This window comes from Vidua macroura, chromosome 4, assembly GCF_024509145.1.
Source record: "Vidua macroura isolate BioBank_ID:100142 chromosome 4, ASM2450914v1, whole genome shotgun sequence".
Classification (NCBI taxonomy): domain Eukaryota; kingdom Metazoa; phylum Chordata; class Aves; order Passeriformes; family Viduidae; genus Vidua; species Vidua macroura.
This window is the reverse complement of record NC_071574.1, coordinates 65,946,778-65,970,139: the sequence shown is the minus strand read 5'-3', so window position 1 is coordinate 65,970,139 and position 23,362 is coordinate 65,946,778. Positions and strand designations below refer to the sequence as shown.

The window sequence follows — 23,362 nt, the reverse complement described above, 5'->3', positions numbered from 1 at the left end:
ACCTGGAGCCAATTTTGGTCCAGTTTTTTTGACGGCATCCTTCATGTAACTTAATTTGAGACTATCAACAGGTTGCACTTTCATAGAGAGAGATTAGCAGCCTCCCTGCAAGGTAGGGCTCTGGAGAGGCATGAAGGGAGGGAGTGGGCTTAGCCATGCAAATGCCCCCAAGGCCTGCAAGGCTCTTCAAAAACTGTCCCAGGGCAGCCAGTCTCAGTGGCTGAGCCCCCAGTGGGGTCTGGGCAGATGGAGGTGTGTGACAGTGGCAGGCTTGAAGCCACTTACGCAAAAAAGGGCAACCACTCACCATCCCTGAGCTGCTGAAAGGGGCTTGATTTTCATCACAGGCAGCTTTGGATATTAAGGGGATAAACAAATATAAAGTTCTGGGAAGGGAATTCTTATAAAGGGTAAAAGGAGAACAAACATGTCGGCAGAGAAAGTAACCCTGCATTGAGGTGGGTGCATGCTCCTAGCCTGAGGGGGAAGAAAAACTTTGGGGCTAATATATGGCTTATGGCATAACAGTGCTGAAATAAATGCAACTGTGTTGTGCAGGCTTTACTAGCCTATGTACATGGATTTTTTTTTTTTTTTTAATAGTAAGAGAGTGGCTGAGACACAGTCCAGAGCTGCAGTTTTTGCTGCACAGCTCTACATCCTGGGCTCTCTTACAGTGGCCACCACTGTGACAAAGCAGCATCAAAAAATCTGTATTTAATCGTGTCTGTGCTCCCCAACACCACATGAATGTTCTGCATGGTTAATAAATGGGAAACCTAAAAATATCCCGCTGTAGGGAAAACTGCAAACCTTGAAGTCCTTCATACAGGACTATCTCAATACCCATTTGATTTCCTGTTGTAAAGGGCTTCCAAATGTTATAAGCTCTTGGCTTTTTTTCCAAATGAAAACCAGTTCAAAACCATTAAAGGGCTGAGCTAACTTGATCCACAGTGCAGACCTTTACATCTCCCAGCAACCTTAAAACTCTCTGGGTTCAGATCTGCTGTTTTCATCCTGTTACTCCAGGAGCAGCATGAGAGTGTTTACCCTCACCTGACAGAAAGGAACAATCACTGCGACACTTTTAAAACTCAGCTACAGTGTGAAAAATCTCACTGAATTCTCACTGACGTTTTTATTTTTTCTGTGAACTTAGGAAAGCTCCTGGTCCTCCTTTGCTGCTCTCCTCTTGAAAAATTGAGGTAGTAATAGTAATAATACTAACACTTAGCAATAGGAACTATAATGCTATAACAAAAATCCTACCCTGGTGGCTTTACTTAAGAGCAGAATTTCACTCTGCTTTTGCAATTTTGTCTTCAAAGTAGTAATGCAAACAACTCCTTGTGCAGTGTTATAATTATGCTGCTGCTGTTTTGATTTTTTGTGATTTTCTGGCACCTCCAGCACAGCAGTTATGAGAGCAAACATTGTACAGCTTGACGTGCTGCCAAACCTTCTCTGTGACGGTGAAATAAGCACATTTTATTTATATGTCTGCTTTTCACTCCATTGTTTTCATTTAAAATCGACGGTGTCACTGGCGAGGGTCTCCGCTGACATGTAGGATTTCCTCGCCGCAGCCCTGTCTCAATGCTGCCCCACACAATGCCACAGTATTGAGATGTCAGAGTCTCTGTGCCTGATAAAGGTGTCAAGAGAGATCCCGGTTGCAGCGACAACAGTGCGAACGCCGAGCCCTCCACCGCGGCCAGGAGCGATCCCCGCTGTTTGCCCTCGCTGCAAGCCAAACCTCCGCACTGCCCGCCTTTCCTCTGACCCAGAAAAACTCCCCTTGACTCTTACGTAGGTTGGGTTTTTTGGGCCCCTTCTGCAGGGCATTTTCAGCTCTGATAATATCTGCGTCTATTTTCAGCGAATGAGCTGCTGTGTCAAGGGGGATTAAAGCAGAGCTGTGACTTCTCTGTATGAGGCAGCTCAGCTCGCTGTCAGCAGTAACTGATGCATGTCACTTCGGCAGCTCGGCCGTGTCGGGGGTCTCTGAGATGACCACAAAAACCCGAACTATAACTGTGATAGTGACTAGATCATTGCAGTCGTAACTGTAAATGTGACTAGATCCATCTAGTCAGACTTTATTAAAACAGCTACTCCAGTTGGCAGAGGAGACGCGCAGAGTGCCGTGGAGTCTGTCATTATTCCCATACACGTATCACAGCGATTATGGGTGTGGGGGAGCGAAGGAAGGGTGCTCGAAGCGGGTGGCTTCACTTCGGGGTACGGAGCGGCAGCCATGCAGGGGAAATGGGTGCATGGGCCATTTGCTGCTCAGGTCCCAGGCTGAGCCGAACTGCTGCACGCACAGAGCTCTCCCCAACCCACGGATCCCCCTTCCCGCCGCCTCTCTGCAGAAAACGCGCCGTTCCAGGGCCAGGAGAAGGGGACGCGCGGGTGACCGCCGCGGGATCCACCATGGGAGCACTGCGCCAACTTTAAACTCACGTCTGTGGGAAGCGGGTGCCGCTCCCCCCCGAGGGCTTGGCGGGCGCAGCCCCGCGCGGCACCGGCCGCCCCCCCCGCGCAGCCCCGGGGCCGGGCGCGGAGCGGCGCGGGGCGGGCGCGGCCCCCCGCGGCGGCGGCGGCGGCGGGGCGGGGCGGGGCGGGGCGGGCGGTCCGGCCCGGCGGGCGGGGACATCGCGGCCGCCCCGCTCCGCGCCCGCTGCGCGCCGAGCAGACGCAGGAGCGCCGCGGCGGCGGGCGGGCGGCAGCGGCGGCTCCTGCGGGCGCTCGCTCCCTCCCTCGCTCCCTCCCTCTCTCGATGCGCGGTTGCGCGGCCGGCCGCGGGGCTTGCGCAGGTAGGCGCCCCGCCGCCGCTCGGTGCACGGCTTTGCCCGGCCCCCTGCACTTTTTTACTGCTCCCATCACTTTTTTTCCGCCTTTTTACTATTTTTTTTCATGTTTCTCCTTCGTGTGGGCACTAGGGGCGGGGGGGTTTTCTCGTCCTCCTCCCCGCGCTGAGCGCCTCTCTCCCTCTCCCGGCAGCGCGGCGGCGGAGCGGAGCGGTGAGCGGCGGCAGCATGCGGCGGCCGGGGGATGTCTGAGGCGGGCGGTGCGGCGGCGGCCGCGCTGCCCCGGCGCCGCTCCGGAGGCATGCGGGCGGCCTGGGGCTCCGTCTGGTGCCTGTGCCTGGCGGCTGCCGTCGGCGGGATACCGGCGGCGCGGCGAGGCGGCGGCAAGGCGGCGGCGGCGAGGAGCGGCGGGCAGCCGGCAGGTAAGGGCTGCGCGGCCGCGCACACACGTGCTCTGCGGGGACGGCTCCGGCCCGGCCGGGTTCGGCGCTACGAGTCCCCGTCCCTGAGCGAGCGGAGCCGGGCGGATGGATGGAGACCGCCGGAGGCGGCTGTGGAGCGGGAGTTACGAACGCGGGGCCGGGGCGGTTCTATCTCGCTGTGGCTCGGGGTAGTCTCAGAGGCGCCCAGGAGGGACAGAGTGCTTTTAAGAGGATCCCTGTCTGCCAGGAGCCCTCTCTCAGCCAGGCGGTGCATGAGGCACCCCGTGGGTAACAGCGGGGAAGATGCTTGCTTGCGTGCGTGTGTAGCGGCGCATCTTCGGCACACATCGGAAATGCTCTGACTGCGCGCGTTCGGGTGGGAAAAGTAAAGAAAGGTCATTTATGTCCTCATCTTGGGAGCAAAAGGGGTGTTGCCACAGCTCCGGGTAGGCACAAGCTGGGTTGCAGCTGAATGAGCGGCTATGCTGAGAAGGGAAGTGCGTTCCGGGGGAGCCGGTGACGATCTCCCCTTGGAGTGGCAGCACTGGAGTTGCAAGTGAAAGAAAGTTAACACGTCGGGCAAAAGCTGGGTTTTGCTTTTTTCCTTCTTCTTTCCAAGTAATATACGGCGGGTTTGAAACATCGTGTCTCTCTGATCCGCCTCAGCTGCTACCTGAGTCCCTGTTTATTTTTCAAAGCTCTTTAATGGAAGGGAGCCCCCTCGCAGCCCCCTGTCCTCCGGTTTTGCATGTACCCGGCAGAAAGTTTCCATTGTTCAGGAAAGGGTTTGAAGCCTGTTTGCCAAAAAAGTGACAGGGGAATAAATGGACTTCGTGGAGGCTGGGGGTGGGGGGGCATTACTTTCATACCCCTTTTGGTTAAAGCTATAAATCACACAGGGGGCTGGGTTTGTTTTCAAGAAAGTCCTAATAAAACACCAGATTCTTAGTGTAACTCGTTTGGCTCATTTTTCACAGCCAAAAGAATTGATTTATGGGGCAACATCGCAGGGACTTGGTCAGAGCAGATGAGGTCGGTGTGCGGAAGGCGGCGAGCAGCCTGTGCTGGCCACAGGGCTGCGAGTGACAGAAGCGAAGTGTCCCAGTTCTCTCTGGCTTAGCCTGAGGTCCGTGTTGGTGCTGTCACTTTCAGGCACAGTCGATCCCATGGGGGTGAGGAGCAATCTCGTTGGCTGCTTCAGTGGTCCCTGGGCTTTCACCCTCACATTTAGCCCATAGCTGGGGTCGATGATGTGTTGAAGTGGTGCTAAACCCCTCCCGTGCTCTAAGATACTTTGGCAAGTTAGAGCTTTGGGACGCTGTTGGAATCGTAGCAAGTGGCATACTCGGAGGTCACACAGAGGGAAACATCCTTCCAGTGATGTCTGCGAAGTGAGTGATGGGTTGGAATTTGCAGGGCCTCCCATGGAACTCCTCGGGACAGGCTCTCTTACCTGTCGGTCAGCTTTCTCTAAAGGAAAGATGGCACTGTCAGCTCCCGCTCTGCTCCCTGGAATGGGATTCCTTCCTGAACCAGGAGGGTTCCCGTCAACCCCAACCCCTAGCAATGTCTTCCAGAGTTGCCCCACCACTGTGAGCTGTTGAAAACTCCTGTGGACGGGGACTGTGAGGGGAGAGACAGCTTTTCAGTGCCAGTGGCTGTCCCACCATCTTCCACATGCATGGGGAAGCGTGAAGCCAGTGCTGCTTCCCCAGCTCTGTGCCAGAACCAGCGGCTCTGCGACCGTGAGGGCACCCGCTGCCTGTCCGACCTGGGGGGGAAAAGGTTGTGCAAAAGAAACTGTAAAGAATATAAACCTTCAGAGCCAAGTAAAAACACATTTTACTTTTTCAGTCTTTTTGAATTGAATGGTAAAAAGCAAATTCTTTCTCCTAGTCAAATGGGCCATGGGGTATTGGCTCATTACTGAGGGTTGTTGTTCGCTGGGCTTTGCATTTACAGTCTAAGGCCTTATTTTCCATAAAGGGGCTTGGAAGGATTTTTCCCCAGTGATCTAATTCTCCACACGGGGCTGTGAAGGCTATAACAGCTACTGCTTTGTGCCTATACTCAGCTACATAAAACACACATTGAAGGGAGGCATTCTCGAGGTATGTGTATGTTTGCTAATATGAATACTGGCTATTAGCGGAGGTGGAGGGGGTGCAGGTTTTAACATCTCCGCAGGGAGGTGTTCGGCTGTTGGCAGGAAGGAGGCAGATGGCGGGGCTGTTGCTGAATAGAAGCTAAACTAAAAACACCAGGGGCCTCATCTGGGCTGAGTTTCTCTTCTCTCCCGTTCTCGGAGCTGCTGTAGGAAGAACAATGTCAAATTTCCCCCTCCCTCTTTTTTTTTTTTTTTTTTTTATGAATGAAAGTAAGAGAGGCGAGGCAGGATTGAATGTGTATGTCATTCAGGGGCTATGACAGAGATGATTAGGGAGGTCAGTGAACTCCTTTGCAGCCTTGAGCATGCGGTCACTCTATTCAGCAGCCACAGAATAGACATCAATATAAAAAAGCCCGTCCAATTTGCATTAGTATTCAGATAAAGATATTACTTCGTACGATTTGTGAATGTCAAGTAATGCTGGCTGTTTTCTTAAGAGAGCAGCCCAACCGAAACAGCAGCATTTAACTTTCAAGAAATTCTGATAACTATCCTGTCTACTGTAACTGGCTTGTGTATGTGTCTGCACACAGTATATGTGGAAAAAGGCAATTTCTGGTCTCTTTAGGATTTGTGTTGCACTAGTTAGCTGCTGAGGCTGGCTGAGTGCATTGAAAGAGTTGTATAGAGAGCTGCTAATGTTTGATCAGGTTTGTGCGGGAAGGGGAGGGGAGAGCTCTCCCAGTCTGTCAGGAGCAAGAAGTGAAGTTACCTTGTGCAAGGAGTGGAATTGTCACCCAGAATTAATACTTCACAGGCAGTTTTTTTTTCCAGAAGAACAGAACAAGGACCATTTGGGGATTTTGTTGAAGTTTAATGGGAGAGCATGTACCAATTCCTGTGACCTTTTTTGTGTGGAAAGAAGTGGTGATGTGCCGGCTGCGGTGTTTCTCATGCAGCTGATGGCAACTGGGCTCTTGCAGCCTTCCAGCATGAGCTCAGTGAGGGATCCGAGGTGTAGGGTATGATCTGTGTCACTTTGCTTTGTGTGTCTGACTGTTTCAAAGTTCATCCTGAAATTATAGGGGTATTGAAGTGAGTGCCAAATGGCACTGGCTGTTCCTGGAGCTGGCCTTGGGGTTTATGCGTTCAAACCCTCTGCAAAGAGTCTCTCATATATTGATGGTGCTGCTTACTTTGTGCTCTACACCAGAAACATTTTAGATTCAGTGGACAGCTGTGAGTGATAGTTTTGAGATTAAAACTTGATACATTTGTTCTCATGAACAGCAGCAACTAAAGAGCTAGTTAAGTCTTTAATATTGAGACTGGCCTATTTTGCTATATGCAATAAAATAAGAGGACACAAATAAAAGATGATGAAACATCGCTTCTTAAAAAAAAAAAAAATCTATTTCTTACCTTGCAAATAGTGAACTAGAAACTGAACTCTGTTCCAGTGCAGAGATGGACTCAATATATTCAATAGTAGCTCTATAACATGGTGTTTTCTACACATACTGACAAGGGTCACTCCGATTAAATCTGAGGTTTTTTTCTTTTAATAACGACTTTATTAGCAACTGCTGAATAGGAAACGTGATGAAAGTAGATCTGAAAATTGTGTAGCAAAGTGTTGATCTGCTAATTAAATCATGCAATTAAAGTAGGCTGCTCTGACTGGCGTGTTAACTTTTACAACTCCCTCCAAAAAAATACTCAGTGCTGTTTGGGAAGGTGAACCTGTCCTGAAGCCTGACTGAACATGGGTGTTGAAATTAGGTGAACACCAAAGAACTCTTCATTATGACATTCCCACTGTATCCAGACCATTTCCATACAGTGGAACCCAGTCTGCTGGTTGGACAAGGCTGAAATTTTTTATAAAGCTGGAGGAGCATTTCCCCCCTCCCGCCCTTTCTTATGAGTCTGAGAAACAAAATTTTCCCTCTTAAAATAGCAGTGAACTTTGATATCCACCTGAATGCTTAGAAAGCTGTCCTTTCTGAATACTTGCTGTGTACATCTGCTATTCACTTAGAGATCCTAAAGGGTAGGGAATCAGCCTGGTTTCTGAGCAAGTAATACAATTTTCAGTTTATAAAAGCATTGGATCAAGGTGTTTCTGACAGCGATCTCTCGTTGGCATGCAGAGCTGTGACTGGAGGCATTTGCTGCACCTTAATTTTAGCTAAGGATAGGGCATGGCCTGCTGGTGGCTTTTTCTGGCTGGTCATTGAAGTGTGCCTGAGCATGAGCCATTACGTTTCATGGAGAAGTGGCTGTGTTGTCATCATAGTTTAGCTTTTGGCAATTTTTACTATATATAAAGTAAACCCATCAGGCTTATAACAAATTCAGATATTTATACTGAAAATAGAGTTGAAATTTCCTCCCCAGTTTTTCCCAGCTCAGCAGAACCTGGTGCACAGATAAACAATGAATCTGGCTATTTTTCTTATGTTTCCCTGTTTGAATAGATTTCTATCTTGTCCCTCATGGGCTACTTGCTCATAACTTTTCATGTGTCCTGGGAGTTTGTCTGTCTCTGCATATCTGTTTCTTCCTTTTTTTCTGACCCTTAAAAAGCACTCCAGCCTTGAAATTGCCTGCTGACTCCAAGCCATTGAATAGAGTGGTTTGATGTGGCTGTTCCAGTGTTTGCCATTTCATCTCTTTTAACAGCGGTTAGTGATAAACTTGATTGTACATGTACCAGACATGTACATGTGTGCCAGAGAGGATGGTGCCTGGTAAAAGCTTGCCTTACTGTGGGGTTTTTTTCAGCAAATGAAATTCTGGTTCAGCACAGCCACTCATGGTATGTGGCAGCAGGCAGCCCAGACTGTGGGAGGAGTAAATCTGAAAACACCTTAAAATACTTTGTTACACCCTGAATTTTTTTCCTTGGCCTCCTACATAGCTTATCAGTTTAGCAGTTTCCCCTCTTTGGGCTGTTTATCTGGTGGTCTTGTTAAAAAAAACCCTTTTTCTCTGAAGTAAAGCTGACTCCCCCGATGTCTCCTTTCTCATACGTTCAGAGCTCAGGTTGCCAAGTGCCACAGATGTGATTTAAAGCTCTACATGTGTGAAGAAGGGCTTTTATTCCTGCAGTGAATGCTGTATTCCTGGTGTGCTTACCCCTAAAGTATCTGCTCCTTGGCTTGAATGACCAGGAAGTTTCTGCAGTATCAAAAGCAAACAAGAACTATGAGATACATGCTGAGTAAAACCTTTAGCAAACTTAGTAGTTAAAATGTGAAAGGTAATCAGATGTAAACCTGCCCCATTATTCTAATAGGCTATCAGGGCTTTTGTGTTCAGGTGGATAGGAACTAGCCAGGAGGTAGATAAACCAATTTTTTTTTTTTTTTTTTTGTGCAGTGACACTCATGTTACTCAATGTAGCAAAGCTATTCTTGAAGAATAGCAGCACAGTCAAGTAAGAAAACATTTCTCCCGTAACTGCTTCAGTTTCAGATGTATAAATCTAAAAAAGGGGTGGTATTTATTGCAGAGGTGGAGGGTAGGTCTAGTGTGCTGGCCTTGCTTTCTCAAATCGAGAGAGCAAGGCAAGATAACGAGTTGGTTAAATAAAAAGCTTATACTGAAACCTGGATTTAGATCTCTTTATCACGCAGAACTGTATGCAAAACAATTGCCATGTGCTTACATGTTTAGCATTTGTGAGATTTTGGGGCTGTGCCATTTCCTCAGGTTGTGAGGGGTTAAAAGAATTAATAACTCAAGTGAGAAGGGTTCCAAGTTTTCGGGTGAGGAAAGGAGGCAGCCCAGGATCGCTCTCTGGGAGCGGGCTCTGCTCCACAGGCAGAGTGTGTGCCGAAGGCTCTTCCCTGGGAACATCACAGCCCTGGGACCCCGGCACTGCTGTTTGCACCAATACAACCAGGGGTGTACTCTGACCTGCTGAACTACCTGCAGATGTCACACTGACACATGGCAGCATGCTGGCTTGGATTTTCCCCCCTCATTTCCTTTTTACCCAAGGAGCCAAGCCTTGTTAAGTTCCTTGAGTGTGAGGCTTTTAGGGAAAGACAGTAACAGGCAATGGTAGTGCACTGTGGCATGCCAGAAACCTCCAGAGGTGGCTTCCCAACTGTTGCTTTTTCACAACTGATGAAAGTGTTTGTGAGTTTATCCTCATTTAAAACTTTTGCCCTAGAAAGTGAAGTGTTTTATAGTTGTGCCTTGATTTCACTGCGCTACATTGTGCTGTTCACAAGGAATCTCACTAAGCTATTTCAGCTGATGTAGTTAAATCAGTAAAGCTTTGGAGACCAATGCTAGATAAGGATTGGACTAGTATCCAGAAGTAATGGATTTAAAGCATTTTGGAGTTGACCTGGCTTGAGTTGGGTGTAGGGGAGACAGCAAAATAGCAGGGTATTGCTTAGGGGCCAAACCTTGTGGTGGTGATGTGGTGCCTGGGTGGGTTCTCACTGATGCCAGGAGGGAGGAGTGGTGTAAAGTAACAGGCAAGGAGGAGAGGACTTCACTGTCAGAGGGCTCCAAGGAGGGTGCTGAGGATGAGAGCATCTCTGATGCTCCTTTCACAAGAGGCAGGTGGCACCTGGCTCTGTGCAAATGGGATTCAGGCATGGTCCTTGTAGCAGGACCATGTCCCAGGAGCCATCTGGAGGTGTTTCTGTTCCGCAGGGCACCGCAGGGTAACTGGCATCACCCTGAACTGGCAGCTCATTATCCCCTCTTGCTCACTCTCCCTGGGGAAGGTAAAATACACCTCTGTGAAGGCTTTTCTTCAGAGTAAAAAGGACCTACGGGAGATGTCTCTGGATCCAAATGATGAGGCCAGCCTTTCTCAACCTTCTGCTTTCCCTGTCAGAAAAGATCCCAAGAATTAGATTTTTAATTTTATTTTGATGCTTGACAGAGCCTGTAAAGATCCTTCACAGCAAATTTAGCTCCCAGTTTGGAGGGTCATTGCTTTCTTTAGGGATTTTGCCATTCTCTGCTTCTTGTAGTCCTGTAAAAATAATAATGAGGTCCTGATCTTGTGCCTATTGAATCCTAGGCAAAAAAAGTCCCCATTGATTTCCAAGAGAGCAGGCTGAAGCTCTTCACAGATCGTGGTGGGAACAGCTATTTAGCATAAGCAGGGATTGTTTGGGAAGTTTTCTAATGACCCAAACATTTTAACAAGCAGAGGAAACTCTGGCAAGTAAAAGGGCTCCCAGTCTGGGGGTGGAGGTCCCTGGAGCTGGCTTTCAATGACCTCCCGTTCCTCTCTAACCAGCTGTAACACAGACCTTCACTTCCCATCTTGCTTTCTGTAGCTCCAGCTGCAATGGGAGCCTGCGGCAGCATCACAGCCCAAGCACCAGAGGCAGCGGCGACAGCCACCACCCAGCTCCCCGTGCCTCTGTGTGAGTCCTCTGTGGAGCTGAGCTGCTGTGCTGGCCACTGTCCCCTCCTGCCCCATCCTTGCTGCCATTTTATCAGTGTTGCCAGCATCAGCCCCAGCGCCATGAGCTGCAAGCAGCACAGTGCACCGGGAAAGTGTTAATAACCCCCTGTGGGGTCTGTGGGGGAGCCTGAGCCCTGGGACCCTGCACCCCACAGGAGCTTTCCTGGCACTTCCTGGGCAGACAGAGCACAAGAAAAAGTTTTCCCACAGGATTGTTCTTTTTTTTTTTTTTTCTTTTTTTTTTTAACCCCGCTTTCATGGGCAAGTTAAAGTACAAGCAATTCCCTCCCAGCAAAATACGTCAGCAGCAGCTTGTGTGGAGACTGTAGGGCCTGAAAGAACTGATGATTTCATTTTTGTTTAAATTTTTTTAACTTCTCTGTATAGATTCCCCCAGGAAAGCATTTTGTTTCTAGCCAGTAGCAGGATCTGTGTAAGATGAGCCAAGATATGCCTTGGGAGATGGGAGTATCACAGCTAAAAGTGAAGAGGAGAAACCAATTGCAGTGAGAAGGTTAAGGAGTTCTGAGTGTGCCCTGACAATTAGCATGCTCAAGTGAAGATAAATCCTCAATGAGCCTTTCTTTAATTAAAAGAATGATTGGAATTAGGCATAGTATCATCTCTCCTGATCAGTATCATGAGTATCTGTATGAATAAAGCATTTCTGAGGAGGGAGAAAACCAGCAGATTTTAATCTTCCTTTGGTAGCCGATATGTCTGCCTTTTGCAAGGGCATATTTCTCCCTGTCTTGGAGTACCCAGGCTTGTTGACAGTAAACAACTGTCACTTGGCAGTTTATGAAAGGAGAATGTTTTAAGAAAACATGTCCAGTTTAAATAGTTATGTTAATAGGCTGGGGATTCATGCAGAACTGAGGGATCTGGTAAATGGAGGTACATAAATTAGCTGGTATTTAGAACCATAAGATCGTGGATTGGTTTGGGTTGGACGGGACCTCGAATATCACCTTGATCCAACCTCCAGTATTCACTATGTAGGAAAAGAGCTGAATGCAGCTGGGGGAGAAAAATTAAAAATACTTTTCATTTTTACAGTCAGTGTGTTATGCATGAATTCACAGCTTTCTGTGAAAGCATAATTTTTTTTCCAAAGAAAATTCCAAAAGCCTCTTTCTTCCAGCATGTGGTGGGTTGGGCCAGGGAGGCCCCTGGGTGGGATGAGCTGCAGGGCTGGGAACCCAGTGCTCCCACTGAGTGCCCCAAATGCTGCTCCGAGCTCCACAGGCAGCATTTGGGCTTTGCAGCTGCCCTGCCGTGTCCTCAGCCTTTGCTTCGCAGGGGTGGTCACAAGAGGAGGCTGCAAGAAAACTTTGCCTCCTGATTTGTGAATTGATTAATTACAGAAAGGAATGGGTGGGGTGAGGAGTGGGGGCAAAGTAAGAAACAGCAGATGGTGTCCTCTCTGCATCCCTGCCCAAAGTTGCTACAAATCCATCACCCACCTTTGAGTTAAACACTGCTGGATGTAGTGAGAGATGAGTGAGTGCAAAGCGTTTGTTCCAGCTCAGCCCAAAGTCATCAGTGTCGAAATATAAGGAGTGGGGACCTGGTGTCAGGCTCTTAAAATCTGTAATCAAGCATAAAAAATATGTTTCAGGCTTTCCAGGCTCCTGGTTCACCCAGCTTGGGAAGAAGGATGTAAGTGGCTAATGGGGGATACTAGCATTAGCCTTGAAGATACTGGGTAAAACCACTCTCCTGCACTCCAGCTGCCATCCTGGGATATAATATAAATACAATAAATACTGTGGAGTTTAAATACAGAGTACTGTGTTACAAATATCCCAGGCTGAAAGAAAATACCTCAGAGAGGGGCATCTTGACAGCAGCATCTTTTCCTGTTCTTGTTGCAATTAGGGCAAGAGAGCTGGAGGAGCAAATGGGAACCACCAGAGTTTTGACAAAAGGGTCACACTCAATTTTCTTTTGCCCAGTGGTTCAGTTAGTATTGCCATTATTTGAACTAGGAGGCAAAGGAAATCCAAACACAAAGCCTCCCACTACAGAAATGCTTTGCAATCTGCCCAGTCAAAAAAGAAAATAACTCCTGGAAAGTGTTCATGGAGTTGTGCTGGGGCTCCAGCCTGTGAATTATTTAGTGAAGGAATGAGATTTCTGCCTCATTTTTAAATGCAGGCATGCTGGCATCTTGAATTTGAGGAGGTAGTGGGCTTCTGCATGGCAAAAGTCTTCATGAAGGGGAGGGAAGCGCAGAGGTAGCAGAGGGAGCAGCAGGGGTTCTCCTTTACCCTGTCCCCCTCAGTGCAGGGATAAAAAGGGGCAGGTTTGTACCCACTTTGTTGGTACCCTGTGGTCTCAGTGGTGGGTCTTTGCCTGAGCCTGGGTCTGGTGGCCCCACGCAATGCAAATCCTTCCTGTGAGGAGTCATCTGTGTGCTCTGAACAAGATTGTCTTGTGGGTGGAATGTGTTAGTTCTGGCAGAAAAGGGCCTGAAACCTCCTCAGGTGCTTTCAAAATACATGTAAATGTTTGAAGTAGAGGTTTTCTCCCTCTCTGTCCCCTCCTCCCAGTGCATAGCAAATGAAGTGCAGACAAGAGGTGCAGTCTTTGCAGGAATAACTTAACCCAGTGTTTGAGCCCAGGTGTTTTGGGCATGAGATGGAGCAGTTGGAGGGGTGACATAGGATGTTTCAGGGCAGGTAGGAAGAAAAGATGACTCTGGATTAGCCACTCACCCGTGGAACGGGACGGGAGGGGGCAGCATGCTGTGTGCAGCTCTTGCTCCGTTTATGGGTTATGCATCAAGGGAGGTTGTCCAACTTTGTGTCTTCATGAGTAGTGCATGGTGGTGGTTCATCCCACCCAAGGGAGCATGGCAGGAGCCTTGGTACCTGACTTTCAGACAAATCCTGCCCTTTAGTGGCTGCTGGGCTCAGTTTTTATCATCTCTATCTTCCACCTGGCAGAGAGAAGTGGCTGTTTTCTTCCTACTCTGGTTTGCCTGCTGCACTGACCATCTTTGGCATCACAAAAGCATCCATCTAATTCTTAGGGGCTCATTTGCACAGAGGAGAATTTATAAGTGTTTCTGGTGGGGAAACAAAAGGAAAAGCTGAGGAAATGAGAGTCAGAAGGATGGGGAATATATCCCAAAGTGCCTGTGGAAGGTCCCTGGTTCATGCAGGTAGGACCAGCCATGTCCTCTTGTAGGAAGGTGGAAATAGCCCTCTGAAGAGGGTCTGCATTTCCTTATAGCAGCACTAAAATATCTCTGCAAAGAGGTATCTACCCTGCTTCTGGAAGTTCTGGATCCTAATGTAGTGCAGGTTGTAGATGATTATTTTGGGAGCCCTAAAACTGCTTGAAGGCAGTGGGAGCCAAGACACGCATGACTTCCTTGAACTCCCTCTTAATTTGTAAAGTGGAGTCCAAGCCCTGCTGTAATAGATACGGTTACAGGAGACCATTAAAAGGTCCCTCTTGGTGAACCTGATGCCCTGGTGCTGCTGCTGGAAATGATAAACCTCTGCATTCAGGTTGGATGGTATGCCATGCCCTGCGTGTATGCGCGTATGCATGGAAGCTGGTAAGTCCTGCTAATTTAGGGATTGTTTTCCAAGTCTGTTTTCTATAACCCTGTAGACTTAATACAAATAAAGAACGGACTAAGTTTCCTGTGAGAAGCGCGGAACAAACGCTAAGTGTGGGATTTGAATGCAGAAGGGTGAAAACACAAATGTATACAGGAACAGCAAGTCAAACAAGCTGAAAAAATATTGTAAGGTTGATTTAACAGGGCAGTGAACTCAAAGCTGTCTAATCCCTTTAGCAGCCTTCTTTAAAGAGGAGAAATAACAGAATTTTTTACATTACTTTTCTTTGTCATCTCTCACATCTCTTTCTAATAATGCTGAAGGATAAGACTTGAGTTTAGCACAAGGACAAAGTGTTGCAGCTTTAGTTAGAGGTGTTTTCTAATTAACAAAATCTTCGTTTGTCATTTGTGACATTAAAGTGGATCAGACTTCCTGAAAGGAGATTACTGTTAAATTTCTCCAACTGGGGTACCTGGCACCTAAATCTCGCTTGAGACTCTGAAATAACAAGCTTGGTTTTGAAAGATGCTGAGCCAGGTCAGGCTCTGCATTTAAACCATTTAAGCACTCTCAAAATCTGGCTATTCATTTTGATGCATAGATATGGATTTCTGGACTTAATCACCGACCTTTGCATTTCAAATGTTTAACCTTTGTTTTCTTTACTAAGTATGCAGACACAGCGGCCCCCAAATTATTATTATTTTTTCCCTTTTACACAGCTGAAAACAGCCAGCAGAGAAGACTTGAAGTTCTGCATCTTATTACTGAGAAATAGGGATCTTTGAAAATAGCATTTTATGTTACTCAAGGGAAACTTGCAAAAAGGGGAATATTTTCTTATTTTCATTCACGTGAACATGATCCTTCATATATCTGAAACTCACAATCAGTTGGAAAAAAAACCACCCAAACTACCCTAAACCTTTGCCCTCTCTTAATCCCTGTACAAGAGGGGGTTTTTTTAAGATGTCCTTTTCTCCCCCCTGAAATAAAGGCAATTGATAGGCTTATAAACAAATACCAAACATTAAGTCCTAATCTCCATATAGAGGAGCCTGACCCTTTTTATGGAGAGAGAGGGTAGAGGGAGGAAACGGGGCCAGGAGTTTCAGGTTTAATGCTTATTAAAGTTTTAGTGGGTGGGAAAATGCAATCAATAAATTTTGTTTAATGCCTCAAAACTGGTGTTAGTTTTCACTAGCTACACCGGAGAGTAGTTTTCATTTTGAAACTAGGACACTCGTAGTTGGAATGACAATTAATGTGGAGTGAATATGGTCCCAGTTGGAAGCCGATTTTTTGAATAGCAGGAGAACTCCCCCCACCTCCCTGCCTTGGCTCCGAAGTGGGGTAGCTTCCGTTTTTAATTAGCAAACCTGGCAAAATTTAGCTCATTGTGTCTTTCTGATCCTTTGGCCCAGTGGATAGCTTGGGTTTCTCCATCTTGCTGTCTTGAGGCTGTTCTTTTTATTTTTATTTTTTTTTTTCTTCAGTTTTGGTGAGGGAAGGAAAGGGGGGCTTCAGGATACTTAGGATTAAAGTCATTGTTTGGGGGTATTTGCAGCCAGCTGCCTGCATTAAATGAAGATTAGAGGAGTGCACATTAAAAGTGCAAGGGAAATACAGAGGACCTGGGATTTGGGAGCTGCATAGCTGTGAATCGAAGGGGAAAGGTTGGGGCTTTATGGCAAATTTTTTCTGATGCCATGTGATCTTAAAGCCCACTTTAGAAAGCATCACAAGTAGCTTCCAGGGCAAAACTGGCTTGGGAATTGCAAAGGGAGCAGGAGCATTTGCATCCCTTAAAAAGTTCCTCTGAGGTAAACCTGAACTTTTGAGCCTGGGGAACTTATATATTTCTTAAAAATTCATCTTCAAAAGCACTTGAGAGGTGCTGATAGAACTGACCAAGTAGCTGAAAGCCCACCCTGGAGGTCAAAACTCCAGCAGTAATGAATTTTTGAAGGATTTTCGGGAAGGAAATGAGGGTATAGAGAAAGAGCCCAGGAAAAAAATAACCAGAAGAATCATTCAGCAACATTATAAGAAAGTTTAAAAATATTTCTAAAGATACAGTTGCTCTGTGGAGCAGTCATTTGTGTAAGCTGTGTCCTTGTAGCAAACTCTGCTAATTGCTTGGGGTGTGTCACCTACAAAAGCCCTCGAGGCAACCTGGCCCAGCAAAGCAGGAGGGATGCTGTGGTGCACTGATGTTGAAGAGCACAGGCTTGATCAGGGCCTCCAGAGTTTGGCAGGACCAAGTTCTGCTCCAGTGATGTCTGGGGCAGGCTTTGCCCAATCTGTTGGGATGCTGGGAAGCCTCATTCTGTGCCTCAGTTTACATAGCTGCTGCCACTGGCTTTGAAAGGGCTCACGGTAGTTGCTTGCTTGCTGCAGTGATGAGGGTTTTTTGGACTTCCTCAGGCATGTAGAGCAGAAATGTAAAGCATCAGCTGCTTTGTGGTGGGATCTGCCTGTCAACATCAAGCTGGGATGCCCCTGCTGTGCTGAGCAAAAGCTGAGGCCAAGTTGGCCACTGCTCTTCAGCAGCAAGAGACAAGACACCAAAAGGATGACAGCACAGTCTCATGTGTTTCCCCCAAGGATCAGCCCAGTGAGTTCCCATCACTCTGCCTTGAGCAGCGAGCGGTGTGGGTTGGCCACGTTTGGCCACCACGCTTGGTGAGGTGGTTTGTGTGACCTGTGGGCCAGCAGCTGCAAGGGCGTGCTCATTGTGCCTGGCTGGGGCTGAGAATTGGAGCCTGGGCTGCTGAGAATTGATGCCGCTCATTGCTGCCCTCCGTGAGGAAAGCACAGAGACTTTGGCACCTGGGAGAGCAGGAGCCATCTGCGTGGGCATCCTTGGGCAGGAGCTCTCACAGCCTGGGGACCTCAGCACGCCCATGCAGCCTCCCATGCGCTGCTCCCTGTCTTTGGGGACCACTGATGAAGTGGAGACATTTCATATCAGTTCTTTTATTTCTGTAGAAAAAGCTCAGTGCAGAACTCTGAGCTAACTAGATACGTACGAGGAGTGTTTGCTTCCCTGTTTTCAGTGGAGAACCAAGTGTTTGGTTGTACAATCTGGCCAGATTTTAAGGAAAACTCCCCATCACTGCTTGTTCTTTTAAGCCAGCAATCCCCAGCTGAAGGCTTGGGACCAGTTCTGGGCTCTCAGCTGCAGCCAAAGCTTTGTGCCTCTTAGAGGGGTTTACATTCCCATCTTTTTAGGTGTAGCCCCTTTGATTTGTTCTCTGGTGGGGTTTTTTTGTCCTCCTCAGGGCTTCCAAGTGTCAGAGGGAAATCCTCCTGGCCAAAGTGTTTTTGTAACTGTTTTAGCTTTGTGACAATTTATTTCTTTAAACTCTCTGTGCTTGAATTGGGTGATCTATGAAAACAGTCCATTAAAAGGAGGATACTGTAGAGTCCTGATGAATCCTGTTTTCTACTTGGCCGATGGAACAGAAAGCTAATTGCCAGTAGTAAATCCATTCAAAGGAGAGCTGGAGGGAGGGAGAAAAGCTAATATTCCTCCTTGAATGCCATTTAATCTCTGAAACCTTTCATGCAGATGTAAATTAGGATTTGCACAACAGAGTCAACAGTTGCTCTGTAGATAAGGCAGATTTGCAACATCTGCTTTTTCCATTTTGGAAGCTCTTCCAAAGTCGGGGATAGCCAAGCTAAACAGTAGAGATTTTTTTAATTCCTTTCCATAATCTCTTGTTTATAAAGAAAGCCGCATATGACAGAACTAAACCTGGTTATTGTTCTGCTAATTCTCTAGGAAAAAGGTTTGCTCTTCTCCTAAAACAGATCTAAGAAAACCCCCACAGGGTTTTTACACAGTGCAGTTACTTGTTAATGTCTTTGAAAGAAGTGTCTGGTAACAATTGCATAGGCCACTGCAGTGCAAATACAGTATAAACAGTGTACTTTGCATTATTATTATTATTATTATTATTATTATTATTGCTGTTTTAAGCTTTTCCAGGAGAGCTACTTCCTCCCAAGCAAACACTTGCAATATAGGAAAGATAAAGTGTTACCTTTGAGTGATCTGGTCTAGGGGGTGTCCTTGCTCATGGCAGGGATGTTGTAATGAGATAATATTTAAGATCCCTTCCAACAGAAACTGTTCTGTGGTTCTATGATTCTGTGAAATAATCGAGGTAAACCCTTTTCAGATATGATTATCTAAAGGCATATTTTTATATCACAGTTTATTTTATTACAGTTTTTAGCTGTAAAAGTTTAAACTTTTACAGATGCAGGTATTTTATTTTTGCAATATTTTATTTTTGGGTGTGAGCCCCCCTGAGCAGGGAAGATAACCCAGCAAAACACCACTTTGGGAGGTGATACTACTTCAGCAAAGCATCCTGTGCTGCTGTGATTGCCAGAGTAAGCCCCTTCTTCCCAGAATGGCTGCAGCCTGACACTGGGAAGTGTGGTGCAAGAGGGGTCTTAACACCACAAGGGAAGATGAGCTGGGGAGGAGAAAAACCAGAAGGTTTTATGTAATACTTTTTATTTCATAAATAAAATATAATAGAAAATCTGTACACAAAAATACTTCATATAATATCATGCGTGTATTTGATATATTTGCTGTGCCAGGCTGGTGAGGTGCCTTTTGGGGTGACAGGGCTGTAGCCAGACAGGGATGTTCCACCTCTGGCACCATCATGGCTGTGCAAAGAGGAGGGGAATCTGTGCCCTGCATAAAGCACTGCCAAATATATGTATATATATATAATACCCCATCAGCTCCCTGCAGAGCAGTGAGGGTTTGCAGGGACTGCACTGCTCCCTTGATCTTACCTGCCCTGAGAAGGCAGGTTCCTGGGGAAACAGGTGATCCCACAATCTTACCATGCCCAGCTCTCACAGGGGCTGCAGGGCCCAGGACTGGTTTTGAGGTTTTCAATATTCCCCCAGCCTGTCTCTGCCTCTCTGGGAGGAGACAGAGGGAATGGGGATGTGGATTCTGTGCATGGTGTGGTTCCTATGGGGAGGTGACACTGAGGCCACTTGTCACTTTTCCTGGCTACTTTTTAGATCTTGATGGGTCTTAAATGAACAATATTTGGCAAGGAAAGTGTTTTATTTCCCTTCTGGGACGTTTGCTTTTCCCAGTGCAGAAGTCCCAAGGTGAGGTAGGGAAGTGACTCCATCCCAAGAACAGACACACAGGTATTGTGAAAAACACCTGAATAGTATTCACTGGGTGAATAATACTCTGTTAACACAGGTAGGACACTTATTTAGGATAGACCAGGGCTAAATATACAGGACACAGTGCTGGTCTGAGTCTAGAGATAGTGTACATGATCTTTGCCACCATGGCTGTGTTCATCCCCCTAAAGCTGGAGATTTTCATACACCTCCAGCAATTATTCACCAGCTTGCTGGCTGGGACCATGATCCCCTGGGAATGGGATAACAAACTCCACAGGAGAAAGCTCTGGCATGGCTGTTGCTCTGTGATCCTATAATGTATCCTGTCATGGTGGATTTAGTGCAATAAAATACATAGAACAAGAAACTATTCAAATTAACCTGAAGAGAGAAATGTGTGGAGCACTGCTGTCTCTGTGCTTGTTAACATGCCAAATACAGCTTGTCCAGCTTGAAAAGAGAAAAATATGATTTACTTAGAGTTGAGTCTTAGTCCATTCCAGCACTGGGCTGTGAAGAAATCCTGGAAAGCCTCTGGGGTTGACAGGGTTCAGGGTGGGGTGAGGAATCTCTTGCTGGTGGTACTGAAAGTCGTGTGCCGTAAGTGCTCTGTGGGGGCAGTCCCAGTGTAGTTTGAGCTGTGTGGTGGATGTTCCCCTGCTGCAGGATGCCCACTGAAGGAAAAAGGATGATGGTGATGTGGGATGCATGTACCCCACCAGAGCATTTCCTCAGAAGACTCCTGAACACTTTGGTGTTTGAAAAAGTAGGGTTGTGGGAAATTATTCCAGGGGAAAAATCAAAGGTGAAGAGAAAGAAATTTTCTGGAGCCAGAACTTGGCACAATGTGAGGTGACATGGGACCATGGGGCTCCCTCACCCTAGCTGTGAGCCTTTGCTGCCCAGGAGCAGTCCTCAGCAGCATCTGGAAATAGTCCCTGACACCCAGGAGGGCATCAGGCAGGCTCGAGGTTGGCTTGGATTTTTTGGGGGCCATAAGCAGCCCGGGAATAGCCCACCACTCTCCACCTCTCCCTCATCCTTTCATGCCTGAATAATAAATAACTTGGGAGCTGCATGCGGTAAAACCAAAATAAAACATTTCCAGGCTCAGCCAGAAACAAGTATTGATGTCTGAGAGGAGCAGACAGCTGATGGAAATACTGACACACTTAAGTACTTGGAGCTGAGAGCCACACAGAAAGTGAATTATTGCTGGGATGAGCCAAGCAGCTACAGAGATGAAGTATCTTATCCTTATAAGTGAATACATACAAAAGCATTTCAGTGTTGCTGGGCCAACTGCTCCTCATTGTGGAAGGTGTTTCCAGCCAGTTGCTGCCTTTTTGCTCCTCTGAACACTTTTAAAATTGTCTCTTTCTGTGTAGTGTGTTTGCTACGAGCAGTGAGGATGCTGCAAGTGCTGATCTTCATCAGATGCATCTCTTGGTGATTCTCAAGTCATTAGTGCTTTGGCTAAACAAATAATTTGTTGAATTTTAGTCATACCTTGGGAGCCCACAACCCAGATTGCCTCTTCCTCTAGAAGAGCCCGTTAAAGCTGCAAATGTGTCAATCCCTGCTCTGCTGGCAGGTGTCAGAGTGGGCTCCTGTAACCCCTACATGAGTTAACTCCCTGGTAATTTAAACCAGGGCCATGGTTGTGTGCCATGTTTTAATCCCATCTGGGACTGCAGCTTGCTCACCCCATCTTGGAGGATGGAGGAGAGAATTGGAAGAGTAAAAGTGAGAAAACCACCCATAAGGGTGGTGATAAAGACAATGTAGTAAGAGAAGCAAGGGCTGTACATAAAAGCAAAGCAGAACAAGACTTAGCTCTCCACTTTCCCAGGGCAGGTGTTCAGCCATACCCAGGGCAGCTGAGCTCCCTCATACAGTGACTGAGAAACACAAATGCCACCACTCCAAACAATCCCCCTTCCTCCTTCTTCCCCCAGCTTTATTGCTGAGCATGATGTCCTATGGTCTGGAATATCCCTTGGGTCAGCTGGGCTCAGCTGTCCTGGCTGCGTCCCCTCCCATTTTTTTGTAGCTGGAGAGTTGGCTTCAGAGGGAGCAACTTCATGTCTCCTTCATGCCTTGGTGTCTCTGGTTGAAAAGGTGTTGGAAACACCAGGCACATTGCACTGGAAGGCAGGAAGGAGGTGCTGGACTCTGGCCACCCTGTGAGAGATGTGAGCTTTGGTTCCCTGCTTTGAACTCCTGCTGTTTTAAGCACGAAAATGAGACTGTCTCTGCTTTCAGATTTATCTTTGTACTCGAAAGCTATATATGGAATGAGAGTAAAAATTGGTTCTCCGAGGTCACAGTTGGCAAAGTGCTTAAAAGCATTTGTGTGCCCATTTAAATACTTTGTGGAGATCTCCAGTTTGGGTCCTGTTTATTTTTTAAGCTATAAGTATATAAGCAAAAGTTTGGAAAACAGTTAACAGAAGTGAGATTAAGACCATTAGTAGTGTTCTCCTTTTAATTCACTGCTGCATCTACCCCATTATTCCCAGTCAGTACGAATGAAGTCTCTAGAAGCAAACTTTGCATCACAATGTCTGCTGCAGACCGACTGGGGAGATTGAGGGTAGAGATGCCAAAATAAAGTTGTCAGAAACAAGAGGTGCTGCTTCATTCCACAGAAGAAGCTTGAGACCCCAGTCCATCTGCTGAGTCTTACTTTCCTCTTCATTCCAGCATTCCCCGTATACATTTTATAAAAATTCTTTGCTGCTTTGTCATTAACCCAGGTTCATTATGGTTTTTGAAAAAGAGTTATTTCCTTTTAAACAGCTCACCGGTACAGTTTGGCCTGTGCTTAGTCTGGGCTTGTTCCTGTTCAGTAGGTTTATAATACAAAAGCCAAAATAGACAAGGCTTGATCGTTTGGCAAACTGCTTTGGTAGAACTGTGTTTTGTGTGGAGGGGCTGTACAGTTGTGTGGGGTTTGTTTTCCAGTCGATTAAATTAGCAAGAGGTGCCATCAGTTAGATCAGTACTTTGCAAGTGCAAAGCTGTCCACAGGGCTTTTTAATTTGAAGCCAAAGTTGGTACCAGTGAAAAAAATCCTCATAGTCTAGAAGAATGAAGAAAAAACTTGAACATTTAAACCAGAATATTTCTTGACCACATTTTCCCCAGAGATATATCCCAGTTGGCAAGAGACCATGAGTGAGCACTCAAATGTAGCAATGAGTGCTGGTCTGACAGCAAGGAGATTCTGCATGGAGCTCAGTCTTCTTTTTTGATTTACTAAAAGTATATGCTTTCAGGGAAAAATTTTATTAAAAGGGGAAAAAACCCAACTCCCTAAACCTTTGACTGCATGAACACCACAACATTCTAGCCAAACCATAAAATATTTGAGTTGGAATTGCTGCCATGGTATGAGGAGAGGTTCTTTGTAATACCAGTGAGTGTGGGCTTTGCCTCCTGCGAGACAATACCTCCCATGAAATACCACCTTTTCAGGCTCCCAGAATCCTTTCTTTCTACCCTGCAAGGCTATTGACTGCAACATTTTTATATTTTAAATCTTTACATTTATACAAGAATAAAACCCCTCATGACAAGAAGAGAAAAACATTAAGTTTTTCCCTTATAGCCTGCTCCAACTCTTTCACCTCAAGGCAAAAGAGCAGCCTGGAGCTAATGCTACATCCTCAGGTATTTGAAGCTGCTCTACTTGCACTGGTTTCACAGTGAAGTTATAATCTATGGAGATGTCTGTGGTTCTGCACTTTTTTTGTACACAGTATAACTTCAGCAGGAAGCTAGTGATGGTTTCATTTATT

At 46.7% G+C, this 23,362-nt stretch overlaps 1 protein-coding gene across 3 annotated transcripts in view; it reads left to right on the top strand.

Moving 5' to 3' along the window:
- The first annotated feature begins 2,761 nt into the window (after positions 1 to 2,761).
- FGFR3 (fibroblast growth factor receptor 3) overlaps positions 2,762 to 23,362 on the top strand; it is a 55,257-nt gene continuing 34,656 nt past the window's right edge. For all 3 annotated transcript variants that reach the window (XM_053975803.1, XM_053975802.1, XM_053975800.1), the window contains exons 1-2: positions 2,762 to 2,822; positions 3,010 to 3,238. In XM_053975803.1, coding sequence (XP_053831778.1) covers positions 3,061 to 3,238 — 178 coding nt within the window. In that variant the 5' untranslated portion in view covers positions 2,762 to 2,822; positions 3,010 to 3,060. The remainder of the gene's footprint in view (positions 2,823 to 3,009; positions 3,239 to 23,362) is intronic.